A 21,651-nucleotide genomic window follows, 5' to 3' on the forward strand; every position below is an offset into this window, starting at 1 on the left:
TTGTTTTACATTTTTTTCATTTAAATGGTTGTAGGCTCTATGAATTTTTGTTAACACCCTGCGAATTGTCCAAAATACTTAAAGTGATTTATAGGTTCCTACATACTAGCATAGTTACGTTTTTTAATCACAAAATCTCTTATCAGATCATTATTTTACAGAAAATGATTAGTTTTATTGTTTTGCTTTAGTAGATGATTTGCAGAGATTATTTAACCCGCATCTACTATTAATTTAATTATTTGAAGCAAGATGATGGTGTTTAATCTTCACAATGTAGATTATTCTTCTTAATTTGTATTAAAAATGTTCTTTGCAAAGGTATAAAAATAAATTATAGATAGTATAAATGTCTTATATAATGAAATGAAATTAAACTTGTACAACTTAAGTGAGTGATACTGTTAGATCAATACAGTATTTTTTTCTGTAATAACCAAAGATACATGGGCTTGTGAGCCCATACAAATCTTGTGGTACCCAAAAACTCACATATTTATAGACATGGAATAGCAAAGTTAGAAAAACAACATAAATTTTACTTCACATATCTAAAAACTACCATAGTAGTATTAAAATGAGAACACCTCCATCTGTCATGAATATACAGTAGATTTCAATGAATATACTGCCACAGTGGTAGACAGAGTTGAAGAGCAAACTCATTTGGAAAACATTCGCAAATCTGAAATCCAGCATGAACGTTGCACATTCAGATTTGTTTTTGGATTCCCAAGCTTTTTTCCAAAAAGTCGTCAAAAGTTTTGCCAAAGTTTGGTAAATGACACTAAGATCACTAAGGGCTCTTTCAGATATCAGTGTTTCCAGTAGTAGCACAGTTCCCAAAACATCCTGCATGCATGCACACTGATGACACACAGATGAAAACCCGGTCACCAGTGTGACAAGCACCGGCACTTGGGAATCAGCGGTACTGTTTGCGCTGTTCACCAGTGCTGGGTGCTGAAGCGAAGACAGCTTACATCACTGTGCCCTGCTCGCGCTGTGATCAGTGTTAGGGGACAATGTTGAGAGTTGTATTCAACTGTTAACAGTGAGAGCAGGCAGCACTGATGGGAGTATGCATCAGCCGCCACCTGCACTATGAATACATTTTTAAAAAATGTCTTGGCTTTCCATTATATTTTTGATAAGCAGACAGACAAAACTAACAGCTGTGGGCTGCAACCTTCAGCTGTCAGCTTCATCAAGGCGTGTTATCAAGAATAGAGGGGTCTCCACATCATATTTTTTAGTTATTCATATAAATAATGTAAATAACGGCATGGGGTCCAGCCTATTTTGACAGCCAGTCAAGCTAAAGCTAAATCATGTGATTAGTGGAGTATTGTCTCTCTCTCTCTTCGCTCCATGTGTACTTTCTGATCAATTACAAGCTTTCCATAATTGATATTCATGCAAATTTATTTGCCAAAAGTCATTGAATTTGAAATTCAGAAGATCTGTTCATCTCTAATACTGGTAGATATTTTCAAAGGAAAGTGTACGACACTTAAATGTAATACTACTAAATAATAATTTATTAAGATTCCATATTTTGCAGTTAAAATATAGAGTTTGGTATATTCTCGCTGTATAAGACTACCACTCTTCCAGTGTTGCTGCGCTGTGACGTGCATGACAGCGCGGTAAACACTGCTTCTGATCGGTGGGGAAATCATCCCCTCCAGTCAGAGAGCTGCGGTTCCCGCAGCTGTGGTCTGAAGTATAAACTTTACCTCCAGTCACTGGTGTCGGCTGATGGGACAACCGATCCCATCATCTGACGCCTACAGCCGCTAATTACAGTTAGAGCAGGGGCGGCAAATGGGAGTATTCATCTGCCGCTCCTGTGCTGTAAATAAGTGCTGTAGTTTAAAAAGAAAACTGTTGTGGGTTCCCCTTATTTTTGATAACCAGCCAGACAAAACTCACAGCTGGGGGCTGCAACCCTCAGCTGTCTGCTTCAGCAAGGCTAGTTATCAAGAATAGAGGGGTTCTCACGCTGTTTTTTAAATTATTTAACCCTGCTGTTCTGTTAGGTCAAAAATGACCGTTTTTGAAATTCTATAATGTTATAAAAATTCAGCGTGTGATTCTGAGACTTGAGGCTCCCTGACTTTTCGTCATTAGGGGGGTACTCTCTGTGGGAATTTTTTTTTTTTTTAATTTTTGTTTACTTTATTTGGGAACAGTACAAGTGTATGTGAAATCTAAACAGAACAGCAGGGTTAAATAAATAATTTTTAAAAAATGGCATGGGGTCGACCCATTTTTGACAACCAGCCTTGCTAAAGCTGACAACTGCGGGCTGGTATTCTCAGGCTGGTAAGGGGCCATGGAAATTGATCCCCCACCTAAAAATAGCAGCCCGCAGCTTCCCAGAAAAGGCACATCTATTAGATACAGCAATTCTGGCACTTTGCCCAGCTCTTTTCATTTGCCCTGTAGCGGTGGCATATGGGGTTCATATTTGTGGGGGGGGTTGATGTCACCTTTACATTGTCAGGTGATATCAAGCCCACGGCTTAGTAATGGAGAAGGGTCTATAAGACACCTATCCATTACTAACCCTATAGTTGTATGGTAAATAAAGACACAGCCAGAATAAAGTTATTTATTAGAAATAAAATAAAGCACAGTTTTCCATTTTTATTTAAACGCCTAATTCCAGCGAAGCCCTCGATCTCCTGTAATAAAAGTAAAATTAAAAGACAACAATATACCATACCTGTCAGTCGTTGTGTCCCACGCTGTAATCCATGACTGGGAGATAAACAGTTTTCAACCTGGATGGTGCCAAGATGCGACCATCCAGGCTGAAAACCACTGGTGAATGAGCGGCTGCAAGCACAGCATCAGAGACCATTGGTAATGCCATCGAGGTTACCTCTGGTCAGTGAGGCTTCGTTCTCAGCCGGACTGAGCTACCGTGACCTCGGTGAGATCCATGCTAGCACCATGAGAGTGACAAACACCCGGAATTCAGGCAGCCAAATCTGGACAGTACGGAATTTTACTGTTCGCGTTCGCCCATCTCTACTCCTGAGGACTGCAGTGAAGCCGCACAGGCTGCTCTTTCTTTTGTCTATACCCTAGGCATTCAGGACACCTGCAGCTTGCTTCACTAAAGATGACACCTGGCGTATAAGACGACCCCCAACTTATGAGAAGATTTTCAGGGGTTAAAAAGTCGCCTTATACCCCAGAAAATATGATAATTATAGTTTCTCAAGCCCTTTATAACAGGGGTGGGGAATCTTTTTTCTGCCAAGGGCCATTTGGATATTTATACCATCCTTTGGGGACCATACAAGCTCTGCCCACAAAGTGTATCCTGACTCTAGCACTGGTGTCAGGACGTAATCTTTCATTGCACGCTCTTCAGTGTTCCGTAGTGAACACTGCATGTGTGCGGTAACAGAGCAAGAAGAAATTAATGAGCTGGTTGTAATCAAAATACAACTCCCTGGCCAAGAATGCGGTCCCTGAGAATCTGCTTGGGGACCTGATAAAAGGTAATTGAGGGCCGTAAATGGCCCTGGGGCCTGAGGTTCCCCACCCCCTTCTTTAGAAAATCTAAAGTGCCGAAATAATGGTCATGCTGGATTTGTAGTACTTTGTTCCACTTTAGTTGGGTTTTAATTACCGTAGTTTTTTATAATAGAGTTTTGTTTAACAGGTCTACATTAGTGCTGATCATGAACATAAAGTAGATAGATGTGGTCTCGCATGTTCATTTTGAATATATCCTTTATGTTCTTTGAATACTAAAAAAATATATTAAATATATTTATTGATATAATCATATCTTACTCGGGCAAATAATATTACTATGTACCTTACACCCTTATTCTAGGGATTTGAGCGAAAATTACTGCCGAAATCCAGATGGCTCAGAATACCCGTGGTGTTTCACAACAGATCCTAATGTTCGTATAGGTCACTGTTCGCAAATCCCAAAATGTGAAGTTTCTAATCATCAAGGTAACTCAATGCTTTTATATTTGATTCTGTGCATGTTATTTAAAATGGCAAAGCTTTATTATTTCACTTAAGGAAAGGCTATTACATCTAGTAATGCTATTTATCTTCAGGTTAATATGCAGGTAAATATGGTAAAATCATGTTAGGCTGCCTTCATGGAGCAGTGGTTACAGGGATAAAACAAACATATCCTCCCTGCAGCTGCTCACTTCCAGGTGCAGGGATAATTCATTGAGAGGTTACAGTCACAGCTCACTATAATATGAGCGCGCCTGTCAATCAAAGTGCCAGTAAGTGATTACAGTGCACTTACATTATAGTGCTACACCTCTATGCCTGGAATGGAGCAGCTGCAAAGAGGATAAAGGATCATTTTCTCCCTTTAATCGCTGTGCCAGTAAGAAAGCCTAACATGATTTTAAAGCTATTTTACCTGGAGAATAATCCTATATCTGGAAGAGGGTAAATGTCTTAATTTTTTCACTATCAAAATGATGACTATGAACATCGTTAGATTAAAAAGTGAATCTTGCTTAAAGTTTCCAACATGGCCAATTTCCATTTTTGCATTTTCATTTCTTGCTACCCTTATACAATGGGCCATAGCTTATTGTTGTTCAATCCAAATAGACATATGAGGTCTTGCTTTATGTGGGATGAGTTTTACTTTAAAATGACACCATTCATATGACCTGGCATCATAAATGTCCAGCTCAGTATGATTGTGGTAATACCAAACTTGTCAATTATTTTATTTAATTTACTGGTGGAAAAAAAAAATGTTATTGATTGTGTCATCATTTTCCGAGACCCATAATGTTTTGATTTTTCAGTTGATGGGACAGTGTGAGTTCTTGTTTTTTACAGGGTGAAACAACATTTTTATTGATGCCATTTTGTTAAAGATATGGTGGTTTGATAATTTTTTTTGCCATTTTTTAATTTTGTTCTCTTTTTTGTGTTTACAGATCAGGTTAGAAAATTTTATCTTTGATTGATCAGAATTTTCGGGATGTGCTGATACCACATATGTGTAGTTTTAATGTATTTTTTATATAACTGGGGAAAAGTGATTCATTTGAAGTTTAACCTGCAATCATCTGATTGATTGAGCTATATGCAGCAATACCACAGTGTTGCTGCATAAAGTAAAAATCACATTCTCCTTTGAAGCCCAGTCACAGGCGAGATGAAGTTTTATGATGGCAGGCAGAACCCCGGCATCCCATTGACGCTCCGTAATCAAATCACGGGAATGCTGATGGGTGCATAGAACAACATACTCCCTATGCAGGATAGATGTCAATGCATTTTTCGGAGATTGACAGTGGCATTTTAAAGGCTACAAGTTAAGGGCATAGTTATACTCCATCCACAGCCGTTAGAGGCAGATCCTGGTTTTGACATAAAACCATTATTTTCCAGGTATGGGTTAGATTCAGTCCATGAGCCCAGTCCATACACTAACTCTGCTCCTGATTGCTGCCGTATGTGTATGGTCTTTTAGGTAAGGGGTTAAAATACTTCAAATAAAATATTAACTCCTTTCCGATGTTGGGAGCAAATGTGCGCCCATGTCAGACTCCCTCTGTTGGTGTTGGCTCCGGCACTGAGCCCGCACCTTTTCAGACACATGTCAGCTGATCTGTACAGCAGACATGTGCCCGCAACAGCCGTGGGTGGTATCATGATCCACCCGTGGCTGTTAACTAGTTAATGCCGCTGTCAATCTAAGGAGATCTGATCATCGCCTGTGTAGCAGAGGCAATTGAAGCAGTGCAGCTTCTAGTCTGCCATGGAGACTAGTGAAGCATGCAAAAAGTAAAAAGAAAGTTTTTAAAAATTAAAAAGAATAAAAAATATATAAACGTTCAAAACACCCCCCTTTCTCCCCATTCAAACTAAAACAACAAAAAAATCAAATATACACATATTTGGTATTGCCGCATTCCGAATCACCCAATCTATCAATATAAAAAAAAGAATTAACTTGATGGATACACCCTGTAACTCAAAAAAATTCAAACGCCAGAATTATGTTTTTTTTGTCACTGCCACTGTGCAATAAAATGCAATAACAGGAGATCAAAAGATTGTATTTACATTACAATGGTATCAATAAAAACTACTGCTCAGTATGCAAAAATGAGCCCTCACCCAGCCCCAGATTACGAAAAATGGAGACGCTACAGGTCTCTTAAATAATGGCGCCTTTTTTTATATTTAAATTTTGGAATTTTTTTCCTCACTTAAATAAAAAACCTATACACATTTGGTGTCTATCAACTCGTAATTACCGGAGAATCGTAATAGCAGGTCGCTTTAAGCTTTTAGTAAACATGGTAAAAAAAAAAAAACTGTGGAATTGCACTTTTTTTTGGCAATTTCACTACACTTGGAATCACCACTGTGGATGTAACATGGGGACATGTGAAGCTTTATCACCACTGTGGATGTGATGTGGGGACATGTGAAGCTCTATCACCACTGTGGATGTGATATGGAGATATGTGAAGCTCTATCACCACTGTAGATGTGATATGGGGACATGTGAAGCTTTATCACCACTGTGGATGTGATGTGGGGACATGTGAAGCTCTATCACCACTGTGGATGTAACATGGGGACATGTGAAGCTTTATCACCACTGTGGATGTGATGTGGGGACATGTGAAGCTCTATCACCACTGTGGATGTGATATGGAGACATGTGAAGCTCTATCACCACTGTAGATGTGATATGGGGACATGTGAAGCTTTATCACCACTGTGGATGTGATGCGGGGACATGTGAAGCTCTATCACCACTGTGGATGTGATATGGGGACATGTGAAGCTTTATCACCACTGTGGATGTGATATGGGGACAGATGAAGCTCTATCACCACTGTGGATGTGATGTGGGGACATGTGAAGCTCTATCACCAATGTAGATGTTATGTGGGGACATGTGAAGCTCTATCACCACTGTGTATGTGATATGGGGACATGTGAAGCTCTATCACCACTGTAGAAGTGATGTGGGGACATGTGAAGCTCTATCACCACTGTGGAAGTGATATGGGGACATGTGAAGCTCTATCACCACTGTGGAAGTGATGTGGGGACATGTGAAGCTGTATCACCACTGTGACTGTGGTGTTGAGTGCAGTGATAGTGCTGCTTTCCTGCTCTTTTATTTCCAATACTTGAGTGATGATATAGATCAGTGCTGGTCAGATTACTGACAGCTAATGCGTATGCACAGGGCAGTGTTGGACGTTGTGGCAGTGTCAGCTCTGGATGTGAGGTTAGATAATAAAGCATAGGGAGCTATCAAGTTTGGTAGAGCTGCAGGTAAACAAAGTGTTGCATGAAATGAAGTGACATTCAGGAGGAACAAAAGGCAGAAACAAAAAAATAAATTTGTAGGGGTGTATAGCACATATTAGATTAAAAAAATGAATTTTGAGGTCGAACAACTTCTTTAATTGTTCACAATAACAGTAATTTTGACTAGAGGTGCCCAAAGTTTTACATGTCAATGTACATAGCACCATCCTCAGATTATTTATTTGCACTAAATAAGTGAAGATCGGTGTGAGATTCTGCAGTTAGCCACCCACTAATTAATTATTCTAATAATTACTATTATCCAATTCAAGTCCTACCTTCTGCTGAAGATGTGTATGCTTGATCAGATAAAAATTATAAACAGCTTCCCCCTCTATTTCTTTCAAGATAATAAATCACGTCACATAGTTTAATGTATCACAGTTAGACATACAGATCTCATGCTTGTCATATTTACTGTGACCTCTCTCACACTCATCAAACTCAAGCCTCCGGCTAAGTCTAGCTACTGGGATTTGACATCGGGAAAAATATTATTTTGCTTCACCTCCTTTCCATTTTTATTGTACATACTGATATGTTTCAATTGAATACTTTTATTATAACCATTGCTTTATTTTGCAGGTTATTTATAGAAACTTTTGAAAAGCTGCATAGAAACAATTTTTGATTCCTTAAGCCCTTAACGACCAGGGGTTCAGTTTTTAATTTTCATTTTGTGCTCCCCTTCTTCCCAGAGCCATAACTTTTTTATTTTTTGGTCAAAATGGCAATGTGAGGGCTTGTGTTTTGCGGGACAAGTTTTACTTTTGAATGACATCATTGGTTTTACCATATTGTGTACTGGAAAACAGAAAAAAAATTCCAAGTGCGGTGAAATTGAAAACAAAATGCAATCCCACTGTTGTTTTTTTTTTTTTTTTCACCATGTTCACTAAATGTTAAAAATAACCTGCCATTATTATTCTTCAGGTCATTACAAAATCATAAACCCCAAACATATCTAGGTTCTTTTTTATTTAAGTGGTGAAAAAAAATTCCAAAGTTTGTTTAAAAAAAGGAGCCATTTTCGGATACCCATAGCGTCTCCATTTTTCATGATCTCAGGTTGGCTGAGGGCTGATTTTTTGCGTGCCGAGCTGACATTTTTAATGATAACATTTTGGTACAGATACGATCTTTTGCTTTCCCATTATTGCATTTTAGCACAATGCTGCATCGATCAAGAAAATGTAATTCTGGAGTTTTGAATTTTTTCCTCATAACTTTTAGCAATCGGGTTATTGTTTTTATAAAGATAGAGCGGACGATTCTGAATGTGGCGATACCAAATATGTGTATGTTTGAATTATTTTTGCTTTATTTAGGGGGGTGATTTGAACTTTTATGTATTTTTTATTTTTGTAATATTTTTTAAAACTTTTTTTACTTTTTGCATGCTTCAATAGTTTCCATGGGAGACTAGAAGCTGCATTTGTCTGAGCGGCTCTGCTACATTGAGGCATATGTAGCAAAATTGCTGACTCTCTATGAGCGCTGACCACCTGGCGGTGCTCAAAGCAATCCGGCAGTGACAACCATAGAGATGTGTAGAAGACCTCTGGTTGTCATTTCAACCCATTGGTGACCCACGATCACGTGAGGGTGTTCACCGATGGGCTGATTTCCGGCGCGATTGCTGTCAGAGTTCAACAGTGGCATTTAACGGGTTAATAGCAGTGGGTGAATCACAATTCCAACTGCAGCTGTTCTGGGCACATGTCAGCTGTTTAAAACAGCTGACATGTGCTGGGAAAGATGTGGGTTCACTGCCGGAGCCAACATCAAAGGGAGTAGGGAGACACCCTCTCAAATCATACTGAGTCCGACATCGTCATACATTTACTCATGATGTCAAAAAGGGGTTAATGGGCCAAAAGGAAGATGATTTGAATTTTTGTATTTTTTTCATAATTTTAAAAACATTTTTTTACTTTTTACTATGTTAAATAGTTCCCTTAGTGACTTCTTCAACAGACCCCCAGCTCTCATGGAAACCCATCTGTGCCCTGCGATCACGTCAGAGTTGCGCCAGTTGACTTAGGAATTGACACTCCTCACTGCCAACGCATCTTAAATGTCGCTGTCAAAGATTGACAGTAGTATAAAATAGGTTACCAGCCATGGACAGAACGCGGCTGCACCCGCTACTGTTAAAGGCAGATTATGCAAATGATGCATCAAGGCAGGAACATGACCTATGATGTAATTGTATGACATTTGTCATGAAGGGTTTAAATCTTTAAGCATTAACAAAGAGTTTGTCTTCCCTATGCAGCTAAAACAGCCTGTACTCAGAAGGCTTTTTACAAGATTATGGAGTGTCTGTGGGAATTCTTGCCTATTTATCTAGAAATGAGTATTAGACATTGTGTTAAATGAATGGTCTTGGCTCACAATCTCTGTTATAGCTAATCTCAAAGGAATACTATAGGGTTTATGTCCGGTCTCTTTGTGGGAGAGCCATGTTCTTCTACACCAAACTCACCTAATCATGCTTTTATTGACCTTGATTTGACCTGGGGCACAGTTATGCTGGAACAGAAAAAGGCCTTCCATATACTAATCCCACAAATTTGGAACGTAATTATCCAAAATGTCTTTGCATGCCAAAGAATTAAGAATTCCCTTAACTGGAAAAAAAACGGAACTGTGCCAACTTCTGAAAATGAATCCTACAGGATTACCTTGCTCCTCCAAACTTTACAGTTAGCAAAACACAGTTGGGTAACATTCTCCTTGCATTCTTCAAACCCAGTTTGGTCAATCAGACTGGCAGATAGAGAAAAGTTTGTAGATTTGTAACTCAATAGAATGTGTGTCTAGTACTCTGAGTCCAGTTTAGGTGTGCTTTGCACTACTCCATTCTACACTTGGAATTGTGCTTGGTGATGTAGCTGTTCTGCCACAGATACCCGTGCCAGGAAAGTTTTAGGACACAGTTTTATTCTGACATTATGCCAGAAAAGGTTATTAAGTCAACAGAGCGTTTGTGACTTTTATACATTATGCAGTTCAGCACTCGATTACCTGTTTTGTAATTTTACATGGTCTGACAATGACATGGCTGACTTGTTCCTAAACTATTTCACTTTTTAATAATACCTCTGCCAGTGTTGGAATATATAAGAGATGATGAATGTTACAAACTGACTTGTTACGGAGGTAAAGTCCTATTATAGTACCGTGCTCTAATTCATTGAGCCCTTAAGAATGAGCCATTTTTTCAGAAATGCATGAAAAGGCAGACCTACGACACATGGCCTTTTCAAATAGTTGCTAAAAAACATGGCAGCACTCTACCTTTTAAGGTGAAAATGGTGGGATACACCTACAAGGAGCATTTCTTAACCCCTTCACCACCTCAAGCCTGTTTTCACAATTTTACAATTCTGCCCAGTGTCAATTTACAAGGATATAACTGCAAAACTTCAACGGATCCCACAGATTCTAACAAGGTTTTCTTGTCACAAATTGTACTTCATAATAGTTGCAACATTTGTTCAATAAAACTTGCGTTTATTTGTGAAAAAAAGTGTAAATTTGGCAAAAATTTTGAAAATCTCACAATTTTCAAACTTTATATTTTTATGCCCTTTAACCAGAGTTATGTCGCACAAAATAGTGAATAAATAACATTTCCAATATGTCTACATTACATCAGCACAATTTTTGAAACATAATTTTAGAAGGGTTTGAATTTGACCAGTAATTTCTCATTCTTCCAACAAAATGTACAAATCCATTTCCTGAGGACCACATACTATTTGAAGTGACTTTGGGGAGCCTATAAGACAGAAAGTTCCCAAAAATGACACCATTCTAAAATCTTCACCCGAGTACACTAGTACCTCATATGTGGGGGAAAACTACTGTTTGGATGCATGGCAGTGCTTGGAAGGGAAGAAGCGCCATTTGACTTTTTGAACACAAAATTGGCTGGAAATGTTAGTGGATACCATGTTGGGTGTGGAGAACCCCTGATGTGCATAAACAGTGAAAATCCTCAACAAGTGATGCCATTTTGGAAATTAAACCCTGGAAAGCCCCTAATGTTTCCCAACAATGGGAACTCACCACAAGTGACCCCACTTTGGAAGCTAGATCCCTTAAGGAATGTATCTAGATGTGTGGTGAGCACCTTGAACTCCCAAGTGCTTCACAGACATTTTTATCATTGAGCAGTGAAGATAAAAAATCATTTTACCCAAAAAAGTTCATTCAGTCCCATTTTTTTTTATTTCACAAGGGTAATAGGAGACATTGCACCATATAATTTATTGTGTAATTTCTCCTGAGTACGCCAATATTGCATATGTGGGGGAAGACTACTATTTGGGTGCACAGCAGAGCTCAGAAGGGATGGAGTGGAATTTTACTTTTTAAATATAAAACTGTCTGGAATCATTAACGGATGCCATTTCAGGTTTAGAGAGCCCCTGAAGGGCTAAAACAGTGGAAAAAAAACCCACAAATGATGCCATTTTAAAAAGTAGATGCCTCAAGGAATATATCTAGTTGTGTGATGGGTACATTGAACCCCCAGGTGCTTCACAGAAGTTTATAACATAGAGCCATGAAATTAAAATAAATCTAATTTTTCCACAAATATGTTTTATTAACCCCAAATTTTGCATTTTCACAAGGGTAACATGAAAAAATGTACCATACAATTTGTTGTGCAGTTTTTCTTGAGTAGAACAATACCCAATATGTGGGAGAAAATTAATGTTTGGGTGCACGGCAGGGCTTGGAAGTTAATTAATGTCATTTGACTTTTTGAATGCAAAATTTGCTGGAATCATTAGTGGATGCCATGTTGCATTTGGAAAGCCAATGATGTGCCTAAAGATTGGCACAATTGTGGGAAATCTCCCACAATTGATCCCATTTTGGAAACTAGACCCCTTACGTAATGTATCTAGATGTGTTGTGAGCACCTTGAACCCACAGGTGCTTCACAGAAGTTTATAATACTGAGCTGTGAAAATAAAAAATCTAATTTTTCCCACAAAAATGTTAATTTAGCCACAATTTTCTTCTTTTTGCAAGGGTAACAGGAGAATTTGCAATAAAAAATGTGTGGTGCAATTTTTCCTGAATAGGCAGACACTCCATATGTGGAGGATAACTACTATTTGGGTGCACTGCAGGGTTCAGAAGGAAAGGAGCGCCTTTTGACCTTTTTTAACACAAAATTGTCTGGAATCATTATTGGATACCATGTTGGGCTCGGAGAGCCCTGATGTGCCTAAACAGTGGAAACCCCCACAAGTGACACCTTTTCGAAACACTATAGTCTTTAAGAAATGTATCTAGACATGTGGTTAGCACTTTGATCCTCTAGATGCTTCACTGAAGTTTATGACGTTCAACTGGAAAAATAAAAAATAAATTTTCCTGTAAAAAAGTTGGTTTTGACCCAAATTTTTCATTTTCACCAGGGTAACAGGAGCAAAATGGACCATACAATTTGTTGTGCAATTTCTCATTAGTACACCGTTACCCCACATGTGGTCAAAAACTTCTTTTGAGGCACAGTGCAAATCTCAAAATGGAAAAAGTGCTATATTGTAGTTCATATTTTGATGGAATTGTTTGAGCGTGCAATGTCACATTGGCAGGGCCTCTGAGGTGCCAGAACAGAAGAAACATCCCAAAAGTGATATGATTTTACAAACTACACCTCTCAATGAATTCATCTAGGGGTGCAGTGAGCATGTTGATACCACATGTGTCTCACAGAAATGTTTTCCATTGGGCGGTGAAAAATGTTGTTTTGGCTACAATTTTTATATTTTATAAGGCCTAATCGGAAAAAAATAGACCTCTCAGTTTGTTGTGCAATTACTCCTGAATACACCAATATTCTACATGTAATTGGAATCTACTTTTGAGGCATAGTGCAAAGATCAGAAGGGAAGGAGAGCCATAAATTAGTGCAGATTATATTCTTATGGTTTACAGGTGCCATGACACATTGGGAGAGCCCCTGAGGTGCCAGAACAGCAGAACCCCATAAGAGACCCCATTTAACAAACTGCACCTGTCAATTAATTCATCTAAGGGTGCAGAGATCATATTAACATCACGGGTGTGTCACAGAATTTGGGCAGGAAAGAAAAATTAATTTCATTTTTACTACAAAAATGTTTTAGACCCATATTTTACATTTTTACAAGGGGAAATAGGTTAAAACGGCACCAAAATTTGTCTTACAATTTTTGCTGAACGTGGAAATACCCCATATGTGGTTGCACAGTACTGCGTAGCCATGCGGCGAGACTCAAGAGGGACGGAGCGCTATTTGCCTCCAGGTGCTCAGATTGTTCTAGAATAAATTGCAGACTCCATATACAGAGCCCTAAGTGCTGGAAGAGCAGGTTACTATCCTCAACTGACACCATTTTGGAAATTATACCCCTTTGGGAATTTATCTACACTTGTGATGATTTGACTCCATGGGTGTTTTCCAGAAGAAAGCATCAGTGGATTTTGCTGAGTGAAAATTGTAAATCTGCTATTGCAGTGCCCATATATTGCAGTGCACAGTACATTGTAATGCCCAGTATGCTATGTCCAGCTTGTACTTCTGGAGACATGGACCCATAAATTATCGGGCTCTTATCACTACAGAAATGCCAAACATGTGGATGCTTAATGTGGTTTACGCACACTGTGGTGCCCAGAAGGAGAACAATTGAGGAAAGACTGAACTGAGTTTAGATTTGATGGTTATATACAGCAACATTAGTGAAGTGGAAGCATTGATCACTTGTTTTACTATTGATATAAAACATGCAAGTCAAGGATACTTATTAACATATTGTATGCAACTTATATGGGTATACAGTTTGCAAATTGCTTCTTCATAGAAGAAGAGGACTAGAACTCCAGTGCCACCTATTGGAAGTAGCAATCCTAAATGTCATCATTGACCCTTTAATGATCTATGTCATATAACTTAGGATAAAAGCCAAATCAGAATCTCAATTTAAAGAAATGGTGTTTTGATGTATTGTCCCCTCGTCAATGCAAATATGAGATCTGAATTGTCTAGGTGAGAGGCTTAAGACTGGGAGTTTAAGGGTTACTGTTTCTCCTTGTGGAGAGAGTAAAGCCAGGCATGGTGTCTTGGGACTTTGAGTACTAACAAGGTCCCTAGAACTAGGGGTGCCCTAGTCTATCTAGTTCACATGCCTTTCTATGCTATTATATCAATCCTTTTCTGTCCCCTCCCCCACCCATGGAAATGGGAAGCAAAAGTGTATAGGATAACATTAACCAGACAAACAAGGGAAGACAGATAGGGATAAATTAAGATAACAATCATACAAAACACACTCACCAAACAACAGAGTGGAACATAAGGGAGTTATAGAAAGGAGATACCAAGCACACAATCAAAACTCCAAGCAACAATCTCCTGAATAAATATACAAACTCCAACCACAAACTACACCTGCAACTCCAAACCAGTCAGCAAGAACTAGCACTGGCAATTCCCAAGTGCCAGAGGTGAGCATTTATAGCAAAGGAGAGTGTCCAACACTAAACAGGTGAGACAATCAAGGTAAGAAAATTTCCAGGCACTTCAACTGAACAGTTTAACCCTTACCAGCAAATAGAGAACCTGCACTGTTTAATAAGATGCTGATGTACTTCTAAGCAATGCAGGAGTTCCTGAAACCATATGTTTTGATTTTCTAGCCCCTCTCTGTTGCAGTATCACTGTGACACCTGGCATGTCAGAGTGGGGAGTCTTATATGCGCCATGCATGCTCCTCTGGGAAATTAAATATATCACTCTCCACAAGGAGAAATGTTACCCCTTTGATCCCAGTCTTAAGCCTTTCACCTAGCTAAATCAGATCTCATACTTTGCTCTGACGAGGGGCAATACTCCAAAACACCATGACTGCAAACTGAGATTCTGATTTGGCTTTTATCCTACGTCATATTGCAAAGCTCATTAAAGGGTCAATATTGACTTTTAGGATTGCTGCTTCCAAAAGGTAATACTAGAGTTCTAGTCCTCTTCCTCTCTGAAGAGGAAATTTGCATATTTAATTTCTCAGAGAAACATGCATGGCATATACGTCTCCTCATGCTGACATGCCAGGCTTGGCTTGTCACTCTGCACAAGAAGAAATGTTACCTCTTAAATGGATATACAGTACAATATTAGAACTATCCATTGCATTAAAAATAACTAAAATGTGCTTATAGTTTAAAGTTACAGTGATGTAAATCTAGTATTCAGCAATAACATTATATGCAGTTCTTCTGTATACCATGTTGCTGTTGCAAGCATTATTGACCCAGGTGTTTTATCGATCCAGAGGAGAAAGTCTGGATTGAAATCAATTTAAATATTTTGTGTCATCACAAACATAATATGACATAATATGATGTAAGTTCATGAGAGTCAGTGGTGTAAGAGTTGCAAAAATTAAAAAAGACCACCATCAAAACCCTGTCATGGGCAGCCCAATCTCCAGACCTGAACCCCACTGAAAACCTCTTGAATGTAATCAATAGGATGGTGGATAGTTACAAGCCATCAAACAAAGAATTGCTTACATTTTTGCGCCAGAAGCAGTGTGAAAGACTGGTGGAAAGCATGCCAAGACGCATGAAAGCTGTGATTAAAAATCATGGCTATTCCACAAAATATTAATTTCTGAACTCTTCCTGAGCTAAAACATTAGTATTGTTGTTTCTAAATGATTATGAACTTGTTTTCTTTTCATTATTTGAGATCTGAAAGCGCTGTTTTTAAAATTTTGACCATTTTTCTTTTTCAGAAAAAAAATACAAAATTTATTGCTAGGAAATTCGGAGACATGTTGTCAGAAGTTTATAGAATAAAAGAACAATTTACATTTTACTCAAAAATATACCTATAATGAGAATAATCAGACAAACTGAATATTTTGCAGTGGTCTCTTAATTTTTGCCAGAGCTGTATGTCTACAGCACATAACTCTGATATGAAGACATTAGCTGCATTCACTGTCAACTGTAAAAAGATGACAATTATTATAGTCAAAATAAGTTTCTTTACCTTCAAAAAAATCATGGATGGGGCAAAAAAAAGTGTCCTTTTTTACTGAGTGTCCTGAAATATCTGGGCAGTTGGCAACCCAGGCATAACTATAATAAGTGTAGAGTGGAGTCGCACCCAGTCCCTAGAGTAAAAGGGACCCGTGATAAGTTTGGGGCCCTCTTGGAGATTTTGCAACTGGGGTCCTTCGTATTCAACTGATTTGAGCATTCCGATACCGCAAGTATCGGGTATCGGCCGATACTTGCCCTATCGGAATTCCGATACGGAGATCCGATACTTTTGTGGTATCGGGAATCGGAAGTTCCCAGTGTATGGTTCCCAGGGTCTAAAGGAGAGGAAACTTTCCTTCAGGCCCTGGGATCCATATCCATGTAAAAAATAAAGAATTAAAATAAAAAATAGGGATATACTCACCCTCTGACGCGCCCTGGTAGTAACCGGCAGCCTGCTTTGCTTAAAATGAGCGCGTTCAGCACCTTCCATGACGTCACGGCTTCTGATTGGTCGCGTGCCGCTCATGTAACCGCCACGCGACCAATCACAAGCCACGACGTCATCCCTCAGGTCCTAAATTCCCTTCTAGGAATTTAGGACCTGAGGGATGACGTCACGGCTTCTGATTGGTCGCGTGGCGGTTACATGAGCGGCACGCGACCAAAGAAGCAAAGAAGGCTGCCGGTTCACATCGGTAAGGTCCAGGCTGCGTCGGAGAGGTGAGTATATCAATATTTTTTATTTTAATTCTTTATTTTACACATTCATATGGATCGCAGGGCCTGAAGGAGAGTTTCCTCTCCTTCAGACCCTGGGAACCATCAGGGATACCTTCCAATACTTGAGTCCCATTGACTTGTATTGGTTTCGGGTATCGGTATCGGCGAGATCCGATACTTTGCCGGTATCGGCCGATACTTTCCGATACCGATACTTTCAAGTATCGGACGGTATCGCTCAACACTACTGATGAGAGCAAATGCTTGTTAGAAGTTCCTTAGGTCATAGATTGAATTTCTGAGCAAAATACTTCTATTTATGATGACTACATAGCCTGGAAGGTTGATGTTCACATGTTGCAGATTTGTTCATTAGGGCATGTAGAAATCTATGGAAATGCTTGCAGCAACAACCCTATTCCAATCTTCTGTGTGTAAACATACCCTCAGGTATTTGGGAAAAAGATTATGAAGGTATGATAACCCTAACTTGACACATAGTTGAATATCATCAGTGCGTTAATGTTGTAGTGCTTTAGGTTGTTGTATTTTGCTTTGTTTTCCATTTATTTTACACTAGTAGTAATGACTCTTACCGAGAATTACTGTTACTGTGTTTCTAATCCAAATATTAGAAATAGGAGTGGTTGTGGCATTACTATACAAAGGAAGTTTTAAGAATACATGAAATCTCTGACAAAATTACTGAATTTTCCTCAAATTTCTTCTTTCTACATTCACATATCAAACCCATTGTAAACAAATCAGTACAAAACAAGATTTTACTTTCCCAGATGGCTTTTTTCTTTTTAATAAAAAGAACTTTAATCCATTTGTGTATTTATTCAGCCTTTTGGTCTTCGTTTCCAATCAAAGACTTGTTTGATTTTAGTTGTAAAGCTTTTCTCTTTTCTTTTATGGGAGGTAAAAACCACTGGAGCAGCTGTTACTCAGTTTTTGCTGTTTGCCTTTGGGTGGGATATTATGTTAGCCTCTGTTTTTGCTGATTTTCTTAACTTTAATATATGTTTGGTATTTTCAGAGTGTTACTATGGCAATGGTATCACCTACAGAGGGACAATATCTAGAACTCGATTTAGACTTCCGTGTTCCATGTGGGAGAAAAATATGGTTGACGTACGAAGGTATGCAGATATTATACTTTTTTTCTGTTTTAGTACCAACAAAATGAAAACCTGTAAAATTCTATATAAAATTGTGTAAATGTGATTTTTTTTCTCTTATTTTTACTTGGTCTTTACTATTCTGAATAACATGTGCTACTAGTACTTTACTATAAAAAATTAGTAAAATAACTTTCCAATGAAATATATAAATAGCTATTACTTGCTGTAAGATTTTTTTTTTCACTAGCAAGGTCAACTTTTCTTATTTTGTAGACATACTTTTCGAGAGCCAGATGTCTCCATACTTGAAAAAAATTACTGCAGAAATCCTGATAATGATGCCCATGGACCCTGGTGTTATACTGATAATCCTTTAATACCCTGGGATTATTGTCAGATTTCGAGGTGTAAGTATTGTACTCCCCTTTTTCAGCTAGTGATTAAGTATTGTAGAGTGATACCAGAGCAACATTACATTTACATGTTATTTATTATGTGCATCCAGCATGTAGAACTGTCGAAATTAAAATAAATGTTATTGTCGTTTTGGTGCAAACATTGAGAGCAATTTTTTTATGCAATAAATTGCATAAAATAACGGTATTTTTATTTCCTTCACTTAAAAAGATAAAGATTAGGATGTATTTGTATGTTCCTGTCAAATGCAGAGATATTGTTAAAAGAAAATGTTGTATACAGACTATAATAATATACAATTAAGGTTCACAGCACCCTCTACAGATGTTGATCTACACAACTTTTAGGTAGCAACATCTATAGTGTAGTGATAGTTTAGATTGCATTCTCTTAAAGGGAACCTGTCACGTGAAAAACACTATTAACCTGCAGATATGGGGTTATTCTGCAGGTTAATAGAGTTCTGAACCTGCCCAACTCAAGCATTTTGAGCACCGCTGTTGGGAGGAAATTAACTTTATTTCTCCTGCAGAGTTTGGCGTTCAATCACAGGGGTGGTGATGGCAGGTGTTCAGTGTATAGAGAGCGGAGGCTGTAACTGCGCTCCTGCCACTGACTGACAGCTGGCTCAGCATTAGGGCTGGCTATCCATCAGTGCTTTGTGACCCTCATTTTGTCTGTCATTCACCCTGTTCTTAACTTCGGCTAGTTTGACTCTGCTTTGACTGACCTTCTGGTAACCAATCCCAACTGTACCTCTAACTTTGCAGCATCGCGTCATTTTGTCCCTGTCCTTTCCTCTCCTGTTATTGAATAGTAGTTGATCAATCTTGTCACAGGACCCCATTGTAAGTCCAGATTCCTGTATAGGGGTTTACTTGGTGAACGTCTGGTTACTCCTGAGACTTTCTAAGTGGACTATTCCGTTTATTTAAAATCATAAAAACTTAAGCTAAAAGAATAAATACAATTGCGAAAAAAGTTTTAGGCAAAAAACTAAACCAGTAGTACAGATTAGGGTTGAGCGAAACGGGTCGTGCATTTTCATAAGTCGCCGACTTTTGGCAAAGTCGGCGTCTCATGAAACCCGACCCGATCCCTGTGCGTGGTCAGCCATGCGGTACGCGATCTTGGCGCTAAAGTCGCGTTTCGTATGACGCGTTTAGCGCCATTTTTTCAGCCAATGAATGAGCGTGGGCAGAGTGATGACATAGGTCTTAGGGGAGTGAACGCCTATCGTCATGTTATCGCTTGTGCGCAGTAGGGATTTGGAATGTGCAATACGAAATTTTCTGTGCTGGGACGGAGGGGAGAGAGAGAGAGAGAGAGAGGAGAGAGAGAGAGAAAAAAAAATAAAAAAAAAATAAATTCCTTCATTGGGTTTCGTGTTTCGGCCGAAACCCGACTTTTCACGGTGGTCGGCCGATTTCACTCGACTCGACTTTTAAGACAGTCGGGTTTCACAAAACCCGACTCGACCCTAAAAAACTAAAGGTCGCTCAACCCTAGTACAGATGACTTTCATGGATCAACTTTATGAAAATACCAATGTGCATCACTTTGATTTGACTTAAAATATGTTTACTAATATCTTGCATTTCATTAAGATAGTGATGAGATTGACTTTTACAGAGAATAATGCTTTCACAGGATTAACTCTCTACATAATCATATGGGGAACTCATAATAGAATTATAAGCTGGGTGTACTTATCCAAAAAATATTTATATATATTAGCGACTGGATAAAAATTAACCTTTATTAGGTATTGTTAAAAGCCCAATATGGCACACTAAAAATGACGAAACAAAACCAAAGTGATTGGTGCCCTATTACCCAAACAGAAAAAGGGGAAATCACACACAACAATTAACAAACAAACCAACACTATCAGTGTTGAAATGACTTCCAATCTATATTCGTAGTTGTGGCTATTATTTCAATGGACTAGCTGCCACCAAGCTCATGAAATACACGGTTTACTGCAGTATGTTGGACATCTGTCTGTGGATCACACTTTGATGTTAGTGTCCACCTGTCTACACACTATATGTGCAGTACTCAACCTTCAAATTCTGTTTAAATGGCTTTTCAATTATAGTAATGCATTATATTTGGTATATTTACATATAAGACCCACCTTATTACTATTCTCAAATATATACATACTAAAAACTGCCATATATTAGATTGGAGCCTTTTGTCAATTATAAATTGGCTGCACCAATACCCAGCCTATAAAATTGCCAAATCTTCATAATTTCCCATCCATGAATCTATGGGATACATGTATTTCTCATTTCAATTCCTATGAGTGTTCCCAGACGGGTTAATTTTTGGCAACCTACAGGGTTAATGTGGATGCAATATTATGTAAACATTGCTGGGATGTGTGCGTTATCCTAAATATATTATTCCCATATATATGGGTGGATCTCACCGCATCTTCATCATCTCCAGCCTTTCAGCTATCACTATCCACCTCGTGTCCGCCCTGGTATGTGGGTATCGTGCTCTACAATGCGTCTCCCGACGCGTTTCTTCTTTATAGAATCATCAGGGGAGAAATGCTGCTGCCATTGCGGCTCTCCCCCTTTCTGTGGTATTTATAAATTCAGCTCGGTACCGCGCTCTGTAAACCCCGCCTCCTGGCGTGTGACGCGCTTCCTGAGCTTCCTCCTATGTTGCTAGGCAACCTGCGACGCTCTCCTGCTTTCTTAGGCGCTTAGTATCTCCGTTCGGCGGCGCCTGCGCACCACCTTACCCATACCAAGCGTAATACAGAATCTGAGGGCCGGCTCCTGCCTGGTAATCAAACAACAGGCATTGCAGAATTTGTGGCTGTGTCTTTTCTGTGTGTCCTTGTGATCAGTTCTCCATTAGGATGTTTTTCAATACGAATGTCCAGGAATGCCAGACTGGTGTTACTGGCCTCATACGTGAACCGCAGGCCCAGATCATTAGT

At 38.8% G+C, this 21,651-nt stretch overlaps 1 protein-coding gene across 1 annotated transcript in view; it reads left to right on the forward strand.

Moving 5' to 3' along the window:
• HGF (hepatocyte growth factor) overlaps positions 1-21,651 on the forward strand; it is a 238,720-nt gene that overhangs the window by 143,510 nt on the left and 73,559 nt on the right. Inside the window, exons 9-11 of the mRNA XM_077264676.1 lie at positions 3,860-3,987; positions 18,185-18,287; positions 18,543-18,676. Coding sequence (XP_077120791.1) covers positions 3,860-3,987; positions 18,185-18,287; positions 18,543-18,676 — 365 coding nt within the window. The remainder of the gene's footprint in view (positions 1-3,859; positions 3,988-18,184; positions 18,288-18,542; positions 18,677-21,651) is intronic.

Source organism: Ranitomeya variabilis, chromosome 5 (assembly GCF_051348905.1).
Source record: "Ranitomeya variabilis isolate aRanVar5 chromosome 5, aRanVar5.hap1, whole genome shotgun sequence".
Taxonomy (NCBI): domain Eukaryota; kingdom Metazoa; phylum Chordata; class Amphibia; order Anura; family Dendrobatidae; genus Ranitomeya; species Ranitomeya variabilis.